Source organism: Lacerta agilis, chromosome 3, assembly GCF_009819535.1.
Source record: "Lacerta agilis isolate rLacAgi1 chromosome 3, rLacAgi1.pri, whole genome shotgun sequence".
In the NCBI taxonomy this organism is placed as follows: domain Eukaryota; kingdom Metazoa; phylum Chordata; class Lepidosauria; order Squamata; family Lacertidae; genus Lacerta; species Lacerta agilis.
This window is the reverse complement of record NC_046314.1, coordinates 74,061,447-74,080,714: the sequence shown is the minus strand read 5'-3', so window position 1 is coordinate 74,080,714 and position 19,268 is coordinate 74,061,447. Positions and strand designations below refer to the sequence as shown.

The window sequence follows — 19,268 nt, the reverse complement described above, 5'->3', positions numbered from 1 at the left end:
TTTCTTAACAAAGTACAACACTTAAGTAATCTGTCTAGTAAATAAGCGTTCCATTTTTCATATCAAGGTTCTTCCAGAAAATAGTTTTTAAAAAATCAACATACGACATGTAGAGGCTTTGCTAGCAGCATACAACTGTTTATTGAAAGATGTGAAGGCAGCAGTTACCATCGGACTAGAATGGAGTCTTCATTTTCAATAGAGTAAAACTGCAATGGCTTTAGGTCATTGTCTAGTTCAAATTCCTTGCCTTTCATCTAGGATAAGAAAAGATCCAGATATTAGACTATTTTAATCTTGCATAACTTTTTTTTAAAGGCAAAAGATGCAAGATCAAGCAGCTGCTACCTCTCAAAAGAAAGCCGAACAAGGTCTAAAATTATGGTTATGGTTACTGTCCTTTGCAGGAATCAAATAATTCAATAGTGTTAGAGTGCAGTGTTGACAGTAGCAGTGTGACAAATTGTATTCTGTATTGTATGAACATGAACTTACTTTAGAACTTTCGTAGGATAGCTTCAGTTCTGAACCTGGGATTTTAAGTAGCCGATACAGCAATCCTTTAACCTTTTGGATAGTCATAGACTCTGTATAGGGAAAAGAAATTTGATCAACTTCAAATAATTACCTTTTAATGCATTTAAGTAGATCTCTTGAAGCAATTAGCAGCAGCACCTCAGTTTCACATAAAGGTAATAATATAAAAATTATAAACCAAATTGAAGTTTCTATAGTTTATGTATACAACACACTGACTGACCTAAGTGACCTTCAGGACTTAGTTTATGGCATTTGCTCTTTTGTACTTTGACTGAAGCTGTTCCCTCTGCAAAAAATGATTGTCATTCTAGGACCTTAGGACAAGGTCCAAAATCGTGTATATTAATTAGTTCTAGTTTACCACTGGCTTTATGTGCTTGCATTACAAACCAATACATATAAACATGGAGGTGTATTTTTGTAATGAGACTTGAAGGAGTAAGTTATCTTCTAAATTTGAGCAATGCAAGATTATTGGCTATTGTGCGTAATCCCCTTCCCCTTTCATTTAAAGCTTTATCTGAAGGCACAGCAATAGTGAGTTACTCTATTGTCACAAAATGTACTTAGAAAAATATTTTTCTATTAACTTTTTGGAAAAGCTGTATATTTTATGCAACTTGTGATAAATGTGATTTTTATTTTAGAATAAATACTTTTCAAAATACAGTGTTCAGATTCATTAAGACTATTTTTTCATGAGAAATGATGGAATTTGTATCCATGGAATATATGCTATTTCTTCTTCCACAAGATAGATTCTAAAGTCAGGTCAGTTTTTACCAGCATTGGGATATTACACAAGAATGGAAATGGGTCTTGGCTCTGTGTGTCCCCACCCACCAGAAAAATACTTCCACTTTGTCACACTGGCATTTATTTTACTTGGGACCTGTATATAATTGTGTAAGCAACTGCTGTTTAAATGGTTTTCTCCAATGTAACTATTAAGTCAGCAGAGACTACTCTATGCTGTTTCATCAAGTAAGTACTAAAGGTGTGAAATTTTGAAGCACAGCAGAGAACTGGTCTTTTAAAGGGAAAACAGGACATGGAATTGAATATGCAATTTTCCTTTCAAACTTATTTTACTGCTTTAACAAAAAGCTAGTTTATAAATTGGTATTTGTCCTGTTTACTCATAAGTAAGGGCCAGGTAAGCATGCAAAGACTTGCAGACCCAAAAGTATAAATACTTTACGCTGCAGTTCTATACATGTCTCTCAGAAGTAAGTCCCATTAAAGTTCAATCATATTTAAGTGAGTATAGAATTGCAGCCTTAAGTTTTGTATAAGATAAAGGACAGCAGACACAGGATACTTGCTCCTAATGCCTCCAAACAAGGTCACCAGACAGCTGGCATAAGGCAAGAAAATGATGGCCCTGTATGTTCTTAAGAAGGCAGCACCCTCTAGGTGCAGAAATTAATCTTGAATCTGAATGTTGTATTCTAATAACGACAGGGATTATCTCCCTCTAATGTTGCTGATTATTTTACACAAAAGATAATCTTGCACATATTCCTAATCTATTTAGCTTTCCCACAAATACTCCCCGTTAAGCAGACGCTGCTTTAAGAGGATTCACCATTTATTCAAAATATATACTTGAACAACTAGACTGAAGTTTTGAATGCAATAAGCAGTCATCCAACCTAGCTGGGGGGGGGGGGAGATCCTAATTAGGGTACTCTAAATTTTTTACAATAGCCTAATTTCTGTTCTTCTGCTTCAAAGGAATACTCTTTTAAAGATGCTTCTTACATCAGTGTGTAGGCTGAGGATGATTCTGCTGCCTTCAAAAAGGCAGAATGAGGCTAGTTTCTCTATGCCTTTTACAATAGAAGGAAAACTGGGTGGTGTCCAATGAAATAGTTCTGTTTAACACAAGGACTTTTGGCTGCACAACAGAACTTACAGGTCAGATCCTCTCCCTGAGCATCTCCTAAATCTGTTCTGGGTTTCCCCTCAATCTTCTGGAGCAGATTTGGGAAGGGAGATGGGGATGCACAGGGAGAAGTTCTGTTAAATCAACAAAAATCCTTGCTGTAATCCAACTAACTTTGTTGGATAGTGCCTTATGTACTCTTCAAGAGCTTAATCCACTTTATGTGAAAACACTTAAATAATGAGGTAGCCAAGAAGCACAAAATAATTATGACACACAGAAACAATAGGCTAAAATGATGAAATCCTGGCTTAATATGCCATAATATAAATTTAATAATTAATAATAATGATATACCTAAGCTGTTGCACCAGCAGACAGTCGCTTTGTGCAAGCTGAGAAACAAGTCAGGGAGCCACAGTTAACTGTAAATAACACATTACATGCAAATGGGACCTATGGTTTATGACTTTCAAATAAGCTTGGACTCCTAAGCTAACTTTAAACCACAGCTAGCCTGTTTAGAAGCCATTAACCCTGGTTCCCATGTAATGGGAAGTTACAGTTAACTTTGGATTCCTGGGTTTCCCTAGTCACCTGAATGAGTTGTATGTATGTTGGTGCACAGAACTCACACATATCTTGGCTTATTAAGCCAGGATTTGATCATGCCTGACATCAACACTGATTCTTGTCCTTACCCGGCAGTTTCTTCTCTATGGGCTTCTGATCAGGTCTGTCAGGACACTTAAAGGTCAAAGCTTAGAAAATAAAGAACAGCGAGAAGCTGATGTAATACTAACATTTTATACAATGTATATTAGTTATAGGCAAGGGAGAAAACCTTATGCATATTTCCAATTAACCCCTAATGCACTTTTGGGTGTAAGAATTCTTGACACTGAAAAGCGTATGACAAGTTCAAAGGCAATAGATTAATACTGATAAGTTACAATACCCGGGCATGACTATATCCTAAGAAACAATTTCAGGGTGCCAAGAAACTGAGAAACTTTGACATAACTGGGTCACACCACAATGGTACAAGCAGAGTTTAAAATGTCTTTGGGACAGGGGAAAGCAGATGTCACCATGCCTACTCGTTACCAAATACATTAAGAGTATTCCTTCCCTCTAAAATAAGCACACCCATCTGAAAACATTTTTTAAAAAAACCTCTGGCCTCACCAGGAAATCTGAGCGTGCTGAGGAATATTAAACCTAGATTCAAGTAATAGTTGTAATATCACATGCTGCTTGTCACATATAGCAGGGGTGCAGTTCCCAGGTTGCTGGACAACTCATATCATCCTCAGTCACTGGCCATGCTGGCTGGAGCTGATGGGAGTTCAGAGGCCAACATCCGCTGGAGGGACACAGGTCCCACACCCCTGATGTGTAGTAATAGGAATCATAATCTCAACACCCCACATCCTTGTTGGCTTAAGACTGCAGAAGCTATATGGCAAGGAGGGGAGGAGTCATCAGTTAAATAATCAGTTAATGTTGGGGATGTGTGCAACATCATAACTGAGACATCCTTTAAAAAAGTCACCTGCTCTGCAAATACTGCACTGTAGTCTTACAAACTTCCTTAAATACTTTTCTTTAGTTTGGCTTTGTATCTTACCCAACAGCTGACTTTTTAGTGAGAAGGGCTGTTCTCTTTTCAGCTCTCCATCTTCAGGGGCACCATATTCTTTAAAAGGAAAAATGGCAAGAATAGCAATTCACTTTTAATGCTTAAAACAAAATATTAGTCTTGTGGGTAGGTTTGCTCATGCTGGCAGGTAAAAGAGGGACTGCAACTTCTCAAAGGTTCAGACACTTCTGACTGGGGCATTAATGGCTACACAAGGGCAACAATGAAGAAAAAGATCTGATGTAGAAAGGTCTGAAAGAGCTCATAAGCACATTCATCTGAAAGGAATTAGAAGCTTTCACGCACCCAGGAATCCTACATTACCAGAAAGAATATACTTATAAGCCCTGATCAAACCTTTGCTCAAATCAAAAAGCTCATGTGCAGAGCAGGTGTGTCCTACACTACCTTGCAAACACATATCATATGAGGATCAGAAAAAGCCAATGTTTTGTTATTCTACATTATGAATTCTGCCAGGGTGCAAGAGGGAGGCAGTTGCTGGGAGAGCATCTCCTCTTGGCTACAGACAGGTTACACTGCAAGGATACTGAGAGGAAGATGCGGTCCACTCAGCATTCCAGATAATGCTGGCAACTGGGTTTTGCCCCACCAAAAATAAAGACTATTGAGTTTTATTCTCTGTACAGTGGTACCTCGAGATACAAAGGCCTCAGGTTACAAATGCTTCAGGTTACAAATTCTGTTAACCTGGAAGAGTTACCTTGAGTTGAGAACTTTGCCCCAGGATGAGAACGGACATTGTGTGCTGGCGGCACAGTGCCAGCAAGAGGCCCCATTAGCAAAAGCAAGCCTCTAGTTAAAAACAGTTTCAGGTTAAGAACAGACCTCCAGAATGAATTAAGTTCATAACTAAAGGTACCACTGTAGTTCCAAGGGGTTGGAGCAGGAAACCTTGGACCACGAGGGCCACATTGCTTCCTGGACAACCTTCTGAGAGCTGAATGCCAGTGCTGCGTTGAGCCAGAGGCAAAAGTGGGTGCAAGAATGGATGTTACTTTACCTTTTTCAGCAGGCTACATTCCAGCTACAGCAAAAGCCAGAGGTCTCTACTTGGCTTCACCTCCAAAATCTCCCCCCGACAACAAAAAGGTATTACTGCAGTTCAAGGACTTGTACCAGCCAAGCAAAAGCAACCGAAGAGGGCACAGAGCAGGGCTGGTGAGGGATATGGCCTATGGATGGGCATAGTCTGTAGAGCAGGGGTCAGCAAACTTACCACGCCTCGGGCCGGTGTCTCCAGCACCGATCGCACGGCGGGCCAGAGTGCGGGGGAGCGCGCGCCCATAAGCATGTGCACAAGCTATTTCTGGCGCACTTGCAGGTCGGAGGAGCACCGGAAATAGCTTGTGTGCATGTGCACAGGCCTCCTCCGACCCGGATGTGCACCAGAAATAACTCTTGCGCATGCGCACTAGCTATTTCCGGTGCTCCTCCAACCCGGAAGTGGTCAGGCGTGCAGCGCAGCGCTGGTAAGAGCGGGCGGTGGGGGTCGCCGTGGGCCGGATAAACAAGTCCCTCAGGCCTTATCCAGCCCATGGGCCTTAGTTTGGGGACCCCTGCTGTAGAGTCTTGAAAGCCAAACAGATAACCAGAGGGCCACATTTCTTTGAAGCTGCAAAGATGTGTTCTGTGCCAATATGCTTTCTCCTCCCACTCCCATGGCAGGAAACAAGTCAAGTTTCAAGATGGTGGCAGACAGGCTTCCCCTCTCCATTCTTGAAAGATGTGGGCTAGATACTACCAAGCCCAAAGATGCTGGAAAGTGTTGAAAGCGTTGGGCCAGATTCAACTAACCCAGGGGAATAGTGAAAGGGATAGTCACTCTACTTTTTGCCTAGAAACCTGACCCTGCTTGTAGCAAGAGCTGATGATATTCCCAGACGAAATTATTGCTTTTCACTGCCATCTACAAGAAGGTCCAAGAAAGTAAAACACACTTCCTTACTAATCTGTGAAAGGATTATACCAAAGCAGGCAGGCATCTAAAAAACAAGACAAAAAGCTAGAGGAAAAACCCTTCTACTGACACTATACTTACTATCACAGAGTAACTGGAACCTGGGGTGAGCAGCAAGGAATTCCTCACTTGGATTGTTTTTGTTTGGATCCTGATTACCACCAGCCTTTAACCAATCGATGCCATATTTTTTCCTGTAGTCAAGTTCTGCTCCCTTCCTTTCCTGAGAGGTGATCTGTGACAAAACAAGGACATATTTCTGCAACGTATCACCAGAACAGCCGTTACCAGTTTATATAAATAAAAGTGTGTATGATCAGAAGGCTATAGCTTATGTCATTTCTGGTTGTAACGTGGACCATGAAAACTGCCGGGTCTTTTCATGTAAGCAACTGGGAATGGCTTCAACTCCAGCAGGGTTTTCAAATTAGCAAACGATACAACTTAACACAGCTTCAGCTGGCTTTGGGTTTCTCAAGCAGGACTCACTCCTGCTACATTACAAACTGCTGCTATACACTAAAAGGACTTCTGAAAACAGTCTGTAATGTGGCAAAAAGAAAATAAGACAAAATTTCTCAAGCACTGGGGGTGCCTGAAGCCATAGTTTCTGTAATGAGACTATTAGCCCACCATCTCACAGAAAGAAAGATAAGTGAATTTCATTTGAGGTACCTATAAACACCATTTGAAGTCCCAGCCCTAAGCATCAACGCCAAAGGAAACAGCCAGCATTGGGTATAACAACTGCTGAGCAACAGAATATCCTGGGTGATTTACTGCTGCTTCACCCAGTTTAGTAAAGGGTACAGTACCAAAAGGTACAGAACTACATGGATCAGAAATACATAGAGCCAGCATGGTTCAAATGATACTAGGACTTAAAATGTATTTACAGAAAGCCGACATTTAACTAGTGCGCATTCAGCTTTATATGCTTGACAAATGATTTTTAAGTGGTAAGGGGACAGGCACCTGGGACAAAACGGCTTTGGCAATTTCACCCACCACTGAACCTATGCTTTGACTTCATGCAATTTTGGCTTTAGGTGCGATCCCCAGAATGCAACCCACGTGTAAATTGCGGGTTTACTGTATATAATTTCAACACTGCAGTATGCCTATGCTACCCTTGCCTTGTTTCTGCTACACAGGTGCAAGTTGTTCTGTGTGCTGTCAAAAGTTACACAATCTTCAGCAATGGGATGCTTTTCCAGCATCCAAGTATAAATACTGGTAACCCATATTCACAAAAAGTCAACAACACAATCAAAAGCTGAAGCTTATTTTTAAAGTCTCTTCTTTGGGATCACATTTTTGGTCATCTGAGAAAACTGATCACGCCAAGAACAATTAATTCCATGTTATGGTTTGTGTCTAAAGTTCTCAGGTGTAAGAAACACTTTTCACGCTCCTCAACACTGCTAACTGAAAAGAAACGACATACCTCAGACTTGTTCAAAAAACTTAATTGGCCTATTTTGGCAATAATAAGCTGCTTCACAGTCGCTGTGTTTTTGTCTATATCCATTAAAGGGTTATTCCGGCAATCGAGAGATTGAAGCTTTTGTAGTTTATCAAGTTCATTGATAACGGACCACTGAAACAAGAAAATGGAAAAATATGTCAACATTGAAACAAAAATTTCCTCTGCTGTATATTAAATGCTAAATGAGGCTCTCATAATGGCCACTATTGGAATGACAATGTATTACATTAAACAGGAGTAAGTCATGTTATTTCACTTAATTATCGACCTTAGAAACTGAGGGTAAATCCTAACAGAGTCTAAAGCTGGGGAAACAAATCTTGCTTGGTCTCACACTAGTATATTTCAACTTCTACAGCTAAAGAGTCATAATTCTGAAGCAGCTTTAACTCTATTCTTCTTTTTCAGGCAAAGGGAACTAAAATGAGGAAATTGCTCAGATTTTTCTTAAAATAGCCCAGAAATCTGTTTGCAACAATCAGGGGCTCAAAATCTCAATAGGCTGTGTAGAGGCAGTGACTTAAAGTGTTAACTCTTAACTGTTATTGTGGTACTTGTTCCATAGCAAAAGCTTAATGAAAACAAGAATAGTGCATGAGTGCACACATACACCAAATTCATACCCAGAGAAACTCACTGAAATCAACAGACATGGATAATTTCAGTCTATTGGTTTCTATGGCTCTGCTCTAATTATGACTTAGATAAATCCTTTAAATTTTATTTTGCACAGTTCATATTGCTAAGAAAAAAGAGCCAGCAACTTATTCAACAAAAGCAAAGTTCTTGATTTTGAAGGTGCTCTATTATTATTTCAATCTAGGGTGCAGATTATGGGGTGGATACAATACATAGTGCATAGTCCCTACATCAACCCCTTGCATAGTATATGCCACAAATATCATACCTGGCCTGACATTGTAACATTTTCACTATGTACTCTCAATTGACTGAAAGTCTATTTTGAAAGTTAAAAATATAAAAGGCAGTGTTAAGTTATAAGACACCAGTGTTCACCCTTCTATACACAATTCAATGCATTACATCAACATTTTACTTACTTCTGCTATTCTATTGTCCTTTATTATAAGATGTGTTAAAGAAGGGAACATTCTGGTCTTGCAACCTTCAAAGAAGAAAAAGAAGAAAAATTAATGAACTGATGATAGTAAAGAAAAATGAATACACACACAAAATGTTAACGGTGCTCGGTTTACTTACCAAATTTTACATCAGGAAAATGTATGGAAGAAATTCCATTGTTTGAAAGTATTAGTGTTTCTAATCTGAAATTTAAAGTCAGAGTAAGGCAGTTAAAATATAAGCTAATAATATACAACATATTATAAGCAGGTATTAAAGCACTATGCTCTGATTCATCAAATCCTAAGAAAGAAAGAGAGAGAGAGAGAAAGAAAGAAAGAAAGAAAGATTCCTCAATGGAAATAAAATTATGGAAAGGAATATATTGCTTAAGCAAACTGAAGGTAAGAAAAGCAAATCCAGATCTAGAGAAAAGGACACCAGGAAGCTACTAGCAGCAAATGCTTCAAGGCATAGATTCAAACTCATTTTGATGGTATAAGTTGTATTTAAAGCTGTCTGTTGCATCACTAGAGCAGACCTCTGCTTGCACCACAGGAACTTCACCTTCCTCTCTTCCCTCCAATCCCAATGCACCCTCAAAATAAACTCCAGAGGCAGGTTAGGGGACTGGAACAGATTTAGGGGCATCTAGAGGAGACAACAGGAAGGTGAAATCCAGCTGAGCAGAAATCCGCTTATGCATCATTGGATTCTGCCCACAGTGCATAAGCTGCAGCCAATATTCATGGAGTTTTTGTCTGGTATAAACAAAACATGGTTTAAGCTCAGTGCACAACAACTTACTTGGCATCCCATTAAGTTACTTAAAAGGGGGGGGGGATGAACAGAAATTGATTATAGACACTCAGTCTTAAAAATGGGAATGTGGTGGAAATGAAATGGCTATGTGGTAGAGCAAAGTAGAAGAACTCCATCAGTTCTTTGGAGGAATCACCAATACATTCTGCAAAAAAATATAACTCTTGATCATTCTATATGGCTGGTGCACCATAGATGTTAAAGCTCCCATGACCAAAAAATCAGGACAGGGACACAAGATTGTGAACTGTTCCCCTCAGATCTTTGGCTCTACCATCTGGCCTTAACCTATGGTTAAGTTTTACACAAACGGTGAAATTAGCAGTAGTACAGTATAATATTTACCTTGGGAGATCTGCAAGTAGATGAAGCTGATTTTCATCTGTTAACAGGTTGTCTGAAAGGTTTAACCATTTCAAGTTATGTAGGACATCAATAGGTCTGAGGGAAGATACCATATTTAAGAGTACAATAAAAACATTAAGAAATGTAACTAATTTCTTGTCCCTTTGCCACATTATACAACATGGGAATTATTTTCTACATTGAAGATATTGTGAACTGTTCGCTTTAGCCCCTGTAATATTGGAATGCTATATCAAAGCTCAATGATCACAGAGAACAATTTATCCAGGATTGGTTCCGTGAATTTGTGCTTGATGAAGAACTGAAAAGTTGCCAGCTCTCACCAGCTTTTAGAGGTATTTACCTACAAGATGCAAGGAATGGTGTATAAGCAGATTCCCAAATCAGACCACTGGGTCATCCTAGCTCAGTACTGTTCATTCTAACTAGCATGGCTGGTCAGTCTCATATTTTTCCCCAAACCTGGTACCCAAGGTCCACAGCTTGAGGAGCTCAAAATTGAAAACTCCCCATTGTACGAAGTACCAAGCTGAAAACATTGATGTTCTCTCAACAGGAAAATCCCCCAGAGCATTCAGGAATCAATTGGATTCAGCACCATCATTCAAAATGATTAGCATGGCATAATACTAAATGTTCAACCAGCATTCTAATAAGGAATATCACAATTCAAGAAGACTGCTTATGGCATTTACAGTTACTCTCATACCTTTTTAAAAGTGAAATGTCATTGGCAGTAAGATGTAGTTCTTCAAGAGCTGGCCACCCAGTAGCACATAAAAGAACCTAATGGGAAAACCTCACTTAGCACAAAAATACCATTTTGTATACCTTATATACATTGTATACTGGTATACCTTAACAGGCATACATTAGAACAAAACAGCACCAGATTTATTTATTTCACAACCACTCAAAATTTTGTACTTTACATGGTGCGGTATTGTTGACACCAATTATTTATATGCAGCAATATTGTTGTATTGAAAAAAGTGAAGGTCTTCATTGGTGTCATCCTTAATAACTTTTATCAGGTATCTTGTTTGTATGGCTTTCTTGGGGTATATTTCAGCCAGATACTGGCTGGATACAATCAAATTTTCTATTAACATAAAGATGAGCACTTCCTCTGGAGTTTTGATAGGGAAAATTTTTCAGAACCTCACAGGAGAATTAATTTTGTATTTGTGAATTGAAGGCAACTGAAGATCTCCATTATTTGTGTTCTTACTATGAACAGAAGTATTGATGAACTCATGTCGCATATAAATTACAAATAATTTTGTAAGTGAAGACCCATAACTATCTTTAAATATTTTGTGACAAAAACAAAGCCATATGATTACGGTCATGCCAAGCAATTCCAATGCAATATTAAATTACATTACCTCTGTCCATGTCACTCCTGTTTGATTAAGTGCTAAAGTCTTGAGATTACAAAATGTTGTTGAAGCAGGTGGTGGAGTCGATGGAAATTTCATTTTGTTCTGACTGTGTAAAAATAGAAAAAAGTGTCTTGCTTTTAGTGAATGGAACAAGTTCAACTCAATTATTTTTGTTGGTTAATGCACGTTTTAAATCTTCTGCTTAAGACAAAGTAAGTTTATAACCCTTCTATTAAATTCCTGTAAATTACTATCATGTTTAAGATAATACAGGTAACTCACAATTTATGCTTTACATGCTTAGCAATAAAAAATAGGGCAGGCATCCAGGAAAAAACTTCAGCAATCCCAGCTGTCATTGTACCCAATGCATTTTGACTATACACAACTTTGATTTAATGCAAAACCCTGTAAAGTAACCCTCATGCAAACTGAGAGTTGCTCATTTTTTAAATATCAACTGGAAGTAGTCAGATTATATTTTAAACAAATTGTGCAAATGTTGTATTTCAGAGATAGATTAAGCCAAACTATTTTTAATGTATGGTCAAATGTTAATGTCAGTGATGTAAGCCACAGCAAAGTGCCAACCAACTGGCAAATCATTCAACCAAGGTCCAGTAATCTGATTCATGATCAAATCTCCCAATATTTCTATTTTTAGTGTAAAGCAGTTGAAGGCGTCTCAGATTTGATGGGAACAGTGGTGCATGCATGTGAAGAGATTAATCCTTTCCCTTGTGCCATTTCCCCATGTTTTCCTCAGAAGAGCATTTGGTAGCTGGGACGTGTGTAGGTTTAAGTACAAGGAAAGTGTTGTAAAAACACTGCCTGCTGCTACAAATAAGAGCCTCTTGCTGATGCTTAACTAAAAATAGAAACTCTGGGAGATCTGAACCTGGATTTCTCATGTTGTGTGGACACCCCCCGTTTAGAATCTCAGCTCCCTGATTCTTAGATTTTCCAGAAAGCAACAGAGTGTCACTCTTCCTTGCCCAATTCACATTAAGTTCTTTATGCTGCTCCACATTACTGTCAGCTTGGAATGGATAAGTATGAAACACTTTTAAGATTCTTATATACCAGACATGTCCAAGTTGTCAATTGCGATCGACTAGTCGATCCTGGGATGAATTCTGGCCGATCGCCATGCACCCTCCACTGGAAACGTGCCTGAGCAGCCACCACCTCAGGGTAAGCAGGCTGTTTTGACGCTGCGCACGCACCCACACCTTCCATTGGCGCCCACCCACCCACCTTGCACCCACCCCAGCCATGGCGGAGGGAGACAGCTGGCGGGGGGGGGCAGCCGGCGGTGTGTATGGTCCTCCCTGCACCCACCACTGCTGCTGACCTGGCACCCATCTCAGGGGAGGCAGCCAGCACCCACCTGCCCACCCTGCCCCCTCAGGGGAAGCAGCTGGTGGTGCGCGCCCACCCACCCTGCACCCATCCCTGGGTGGTATAGCCAGTTTTTATACTGGATCGTAGATCACAGTCTACTTCAAGTTGGACATGCCTGTTATATATCAACATTACAAAGCCTTTAAAGGATTTCAGTTTCTTTGTTGCTAGTATGTTAATGAATAAACTTTCCTTTGCCAACATCTAGATTCAAAACATACTAACCTCAACATTATTTTCTAATTTGAAAATCAAGTAATTAATAGTTGAAAAACACATAATTGTACATCAGAAACAAGTTATAAAAGAACTGACAGTTCAGCTGAGCCTACAAGGGGATCCTCATGCCCATTTTAATCCAAACATCATTCAAGGGTAGGACTTTTAAAATGGCTCTCTTCATGGGTTTTGACAAAATTAGAATATACCACATAAAATAAAGCAAGGCAAATATATATATATATGGTGATATCTGTCTTAATCAGTCAGAGGAGACCCACTGAAATTAGAGGACTCAAGTTGGTCCTACTTAAGTCAATTGATTTCAATGGAACTACTCTGATAACCACTTACTGATAACACTTCTGTTTCAGTGTATCTGAAGATGTGTGCATGCAGGGGCGTAGCAAGGTAAATTGGTACCGGGGGGGGGGGGGTTGTCACACCTCCCCCAGAGGCGTAGGAAGGTAAGGTGGTACCCGGTGTGGAAAATTTCTCGTCACCCCCCCTTGATTCCCACCCCTTGCAAAAATGGTTTTACGTTACTTCATATTTTCTTAATAACAAGTAATAATAATAATAAAACTTTTATTTATATCCCGCCCTCTCCGGCCGAAGTCGGGCTCAGAGTGGCTAACATCAGATACATAACATTGGTATAAAAATCAAACAATAATTAAATTACCTCCTAAAAACATCTCAAAATCAAATTAAAGTCTAATTAGATGGCTTTCCACAGGGTTAGGGTTGGGAACAGTAAGTGCCCCACTGAACTGAAATTTCAGCCTTCACGACATAGGATAACAGCCAAGTAAACAGCTATTTTGGTGGAGGAGGGTCAAGATATTAACCGATATGCATGAAATTTCATATATAGCTATATAATCCCTAGTATAGTAAGATAAGACCTTTGGAGCAGGCATTTTTTTTAAAAAAATGTTTTTTTTATGAACTGCCCTAGTAGGGCAGTAATTGTTCCTTGATAATTTGTCACCCCCTCCATTATGGAACAGGGGGCGAACCGCCCCCTACCCCCCCCTTGCTACGCCCCTGTGTGCATGCACACGGAAGCTCATACCAAGAACAAACTTAGTTGGTCTCTAAGGTAATACTGGAAATAATTTTATTTTTATTTTTTATTTTGTTATGAAATATGAAGTACCTCACAAGTACCTGAGATTAAGTATTTCTAGATTTTCAACTTGGCTTGCAATGCTTATCACTTCCTTCCAAGAAGACAAAAGATTTTTCGATAGACTTATTTGCTTGATATCTGGGCATGAACATTAAAGAAAAATGTAACTGAATTGTGAGGTTCAAGAAGTAGGACCTTGCACCTTCTTAGTTTTACAGTCAATGTTTCTAGAACAGATCACTATTAAAACACCTTGAAAAGAGGTACTGCTTAAAGGTATAGCTCTCACCCAGCACCTTGGTCAGTAAAGTCAAGAACAAAGAGTTAATTCAGATCATCTGCATTCGTTCTATCACATTCCTAAGTAGAACATCCAATTCTTTGACATTTTGATATGCTTCTCACTTTAAGTGATCCTAGCTGCAAAAATTAGAATGTTTTATCTAGTTGATTTTAAGTATGCTACCTCTTCCTCTGCTGTAAAGTTAAGAAGTGCTGCCTTCTGAACCTGTGTTTCCAAACCAAATCAGACCTACCGTTAACCATGACTGTTTTTCCAGGTGAATAAAGGGAGACTTTATTCTGAGTAACACCTTTTGCAACTGGGTTCTGTCCATATGCAGGCTAATAATCTTTCCCATCCTACCTAGGCTAGTAACTTTTGCACACTTATTTACATGTCTGAAATTCTGGGCTACATGGACGAATAGACTGACTTGCCATAAGACAATTTCCTGTTTCTCTAAACCTCAGCACAGCTTGCAGTCAATACTGTGCAACAGATAAACCTTTCACAATTTTTTTTTTAAAAACGACTTACGGGAATTGATAGCAATTAATTCAGCAGTTCTTTTTTAAAAAAAAGGATACTGGGGCATGCTCTTCTGATTTCCTCTTCTGGACCAGCAAGGCTTACTGCACATTCATCTACTGAGATGTCAGTTAATGTAGTCAACTGCCTGCAAGAAAAGAGTGTCTCAGCATAAAGCACTTTAGTGAAAAGCAGGAGGAACCTTCAGCCTATGGACTGAACACAGCCTGACAGGTCTCTCCCTAGGTCATGCTGCCCCCACCCCAGCTCACCCTGCTCTGTACCCTCCTTAACTGCCAGAAACATATTAAATGACATTCTTATATACTGTTCATTTGCCAGGGAAAGCATACTTGCATTTGTTTTTCTTTAATGGAATCAAACCCAACATTTTCTACGATCTTGCTTCCAAATGCTAATGATGGTTCTGTCCCACCCTCAGCATCTTTTTCATCTTCATTCAATCCATACTGCTTCTTGACAGCAGAAAGGAAATCTACTCCAAAATTTGCCTTGCTTGGACGGATAAAGGATCCACCTGTGGGATGCCTGGAAGGAAAATATAGAAAATGACAGAATTATAAACTACTTTTCTGTCAAAAAATAAGCTTTTGCTGTTGACATTTTAGTAATACTTTTGTTTCAGAACTGTAAGCCTCTTGGAGGCGGGTATGATAATAATGTACTAATAACCACAGTTACCAGCACTGTAGAGCTTCACATACACTCTCAGAAATCCTTACAGTAGCTCTGCAAGGTGTCAATATTATTGTATCTACAGAGCTGTACACAATTAATAAATGTACAATTGTTCAGGGGCACCGAGACACTTGACTAACTGATTCATAGGCCAATTGCTTAGTCTTCGCCCCTCCAAACCTAATAAGTATTGCAAACAGCCTAAAAAGAGAGAGCTTTTAGGAAAAAGACAAAGGCTGCTGCTGGAAACTCTTCTTTTATTTATTTATCAAACAGTTTAGTAACATTTGCCACAAAAATACTATTCAGATATTCAGAATTCTTGTATGCAACATGACATTATATTGTTGTTGTTGTTCAGTCGTTCAGTCATGTCCGACTCTTCGTGACTCCATGGACCAGAGCACGCCAGGCACCCCTATCCTCCACTGCCTCCTGCAGTTTGGCCAAACTCATGCTAGTCGCTTTGAGAACACTGTCCAACCATCTCATCCTCTGGCGTCCCCTTCTCCTTGTGCCATCCATCTTTCCTAACATCAGGGTCTTTTCCAGGGAGTCTTCTCTTCTCATGAGAAGAGACATTATAATAGACATTATATTAAATGTCTATTATTATTATTATTATTATTGCTAAAAATCTTCCTCTTCCTCTTTACTTGGTTACTTCAGGACTGGATTACTGTACAGTGGTTACAGACGCTTCAGGTTACAGACTCCGCTAACCCAGAAATATTACCTCGTGTTAAGAACTTTGCTTCAGGATGAGAACAGAAATCGGGCAGCAGCGGCGGAGTGGCAGCAGGAGGCCCCATTAGCTAAAGTGGTGCTTCAGGTTAAGAACGATTTCAGGTTAAGAACGGACCTCTGGAACGAATTAAGTACGTAACCAGAGGTACCACTGTACTGCAATGCACTGTGTGTGGGACTTCCCTCGTGCTTGATCTGGAAGCTGCAGTTAGTGCATAATGGTACAGCACAATTGCTGACAGGCCTTGTCAGCATACAGCACCTGTGCTCTAGAGATCTGCTCTGGTTGCTGATTTGCTACCAGGCCTGGTTTAAGGTGTTTCTATCAGATATAAACCCCTTAACAATTTGGGTAGATTTACCCAGGAGAGCGCCTTAGCCCACATTTGCCCACTCAACCGCCTTGCTCAGGTGCTCAGAAAGCTGAGGTAATTTTAATCTATCCCAGTATCTTAACTTTGTACATTCTAGTGTACTATTGTAAACTTTTCTTCACTTTATTGTTTTATCTTTTTGACAGCTGCTTTGAGGATTATTTTTTTAACCATTTATTTTATGAAATAAAATCTTGTCCCCATATCCTCTGGTTCATCTGTTTGCTAAAAAAAAGTACTGCACATGTCAATATTAACTCACCTGCATCTGAAATACTGTATTCCTTCATGACTACCATTATGTTTTCCTTTTTCAGGGTTGTCCCATTCCACTCCAAGCCAAAATCCTAAAGTAATTATAAACTTTGCTTTTACAAGTGCAAAACTCAACATAAAAAGGAATCTGCCCATAATATATTTTGCATATACTGGCAGAGTCCGCATGACATGCTAAAGCATGGTTTAATGTGACTTGAGTGAGCAAAATTAATCAGCAGCACACTCTCTGCTCTGGCTTAATAGGCCAAAACCCTTGAAGGTTCAGGAATGAACAAAAAGCCATCTGATGAGTTTGTGCTTTTAGCCTCAATGCTGACACCAATTTAGTAAGAATGCTACTTCTAATCCCAATACTAATTTTAAAATATTATTGCCCAATGATTTTTTTTAAAAGTCTGCTGTTAAAACATGAACACCTATAGCTAATCAATGTTTCACCCTGGACATCAGAACTGCTTAGTGAACATTGTGTAAAACATCAGCTAAAAACAGTATCAGCTTGATATTCTTCCATTTTATCAATACTTGCCATTCTTGGATATTATTTGTATAATATGAGTAACTAGCATTTTCCAAATAAATAAAAAAATTAAAAATTGTCCAGTAGCACCTTAGAGACCAACTAAGTTTGTTCTGGGTATAAGCTGGGTATAAGCTTTCGTGTGCATGCACATTGCACACTTCTTCAGATGCAGAACAAACCTAGTTGGTCTCTAAGGTGGTCTAAGGGATGCGGGTGGCGCTGTGGTCGATCAGAAGGTTGGCAGTTCCAATCCCCGCAACGGGGTGAGCTCCTGTTGCTCAGTCCCAGCTCCTGCCAACCTAGCAGTTCGAAAGCACGTCAAAGTGCAAGTACCGGTAGATAAATAGGTACTGCTCTGGCGGGAAGGTAAACGGTGTTTCCGTGCGCTGCTCTGGGTCGCCAGAAGTGGCTTAGTCATGCTGGCCACATGACTTGGAAGCTGTACGCTGGCTCCCTTGGCCAGTTAAGCGTGATGAGCACCGCAACCCCAGAGTCGTCTGCGACTGGACCCAACAGTCAGGGGTCCCTTTACCTAAGGTGCTACTGGACAATTTTTATTTATTTATTTATTTCTACTGTGTCAGACCAACACGGATACCTACCTGTGTCTAGCATTTTCCAATATGTTTTTGCTAAAATTTGAAATCATGCTGCAGAATAGTTGCAAAAACAGAAATTAAGCTCAATTTGCTAATGATGAATCAGGCCTGAACATTTTATTTAAGTTTTCCTTTGCAGTGCATTCTTCCTAAAGCACTGGAAGCAACTACCTACTGCGGAGAGCAATCATAATCACAGTCAGTGATAGCCACAGCTATATCCAAGGCCCAGCCAACTCCTGCCAGTCAATGTGAAAGGGGTAGTTTTACACTCATTTTTGCTGTGCCAACACCACTAAAATAAATGCTTGTGCATCATTTTGAATTCAATCAACTTTACTTCCAGCTAGGACTTTAAAGGGCTCCATTGAACCCCTATACAAGATTGATACTATCCAAAACTGTGTGTGAAGAAGGTTAACCTTACGAAGCAACATACCAAAAGGAATTAATGTTTTATCACTTTGTTTGTCTTGCCATCCAGTGACAGTATATGATGAAATAAAAAAGACATTTTCTTACCTGTTGTAGGAGGAACTTTGCCAGCATAGAGCACAGTTCCATATTCACCATTACGGATGATTCTTCGACCAACTGCATCTGAAGGAATGTTGCTGGTCATCATGGGAAACTGGAGTTCAAGATACTTCTTTAAAGATCTGTGGAACATGACCACATCTATGTGTGAGCCAGGAAATCATAATCTAGATACCCTATTTGTTTGCAAGTCTTCTATCCCGCCTTTCCTAAGAAGCATGACTAGGGCAAGACTTTAATGTCCCATCATCAAGGTGCTGCAGACAAGCCCCCAGCACCAACACAGCACTGCTCCTGCCCTTGCCATCATCAGCCTTAGCCTAGTGCTGCAGAGTCTCTCTCTCTCACACACACACACACACTCACACACACACACACACACCAGTAGGACATGCTTATCTGGCAGGGAGCAGTGGTACTTTGGACAACCCCTACATCTGAGGAATCGAAGATGTCAGCTGCTAGTGCATACTAGAACTGAGCAGTGGTTCAGCTGCCATCCAAAGCACCACTGTTGCCTGCTGAGTAACTAGTCGGAAGGGTGAGGAAGTGACTAGTGGTAGTAACAGGTGAGCTGCGTATGTCTGGTGGTGATGGCAATGCTGACCAGGGGCCCAATGGGGTTGTGGGTCCTACTGCAGAATGTGGCCCCCAGCAGTTGTCCCAATATATCAGGAACTCATGCTATGTTGATATCCAACTTTAGGGCCTACTGAGAGTATTATTGATTTATTTATTATTAATT

The 19,268-nt window shown here is 39.9% G+C and overlaps 1 protein-coding gene across 4 annotated transcripts in view; it reads right to left on the bottom strand.

Annotated features, from left to right (window-relative positions):
- Positions 1–33: 33 nt before the first annotated feature.
- The window catches only part of TBCE (tubulin folding cofactor E), a 42,055-nt gene continuing 22,820 nt past the window's right edge, over positions 34–19,268 (bottom strand). For 2 of the 4 annotated variants that reach the window (XM_033144313.1, XM_033144312.1), the window contains exons 2-16: positions 18,509–18,645; positions 16,848–16,932; positions 15,119–15,314; positions 14,825–14,909; positions 13,993–14,092; positions 11,200–11,302; positions 10,521–10,597; positions 9,791–9,886; positions 8,762–8,826; positions 8,602–8,666; positions 7,499–7,651; positions 6,133–6,286; positions 4,059–4,127; positions 3,130–3,189; positions 34–587 (exon numbers count right to left, since the gene is read on the bottom strand). In XM_033144313.1, coding sequence (XP_033000204.1) covers positions 352–587; positions 3,130–3,189; positions 4,059–4,127; positions 6,133–6,286; positions 7,499–7,651; positions 8,602–8,666; positions 8,762–8,826; positions 9,791–9,886; positions 10,521–10,597; positions 11,200–11,302; positions 13,993–14,092; positions 14,825–14,909; positions 15,119–15,314; positions 16,848–16,932; positions 18,509–18,611 — 1,647 coding nt within the window. In that variant the 5' untranslated portion in view covers positions 18,612–18,645 and the 3' untranslated portion in view covers positions 34–351. Of the gene's footprint in view, positions 588–3,129; positions 3,190–4,058; positions 4,128–6,132; positions 6,287–7,498; positions 7,652–8,601; positions 8,667–8,761; positions 8,827–9,790; positions 9,887–10,520; positions 10,598–11,199; positions 11,303–13,992; positions 14,093–14,824; positions 14,914–15,118; positions 15,315–16,847; positions 16,933–18,508; positions 18,646–19,268 lie in introns of all 4 variants that reach the window. The other 2 variants (XM_033144315.1, XM_033144314.1) reach the window with 2 other exon arrangements.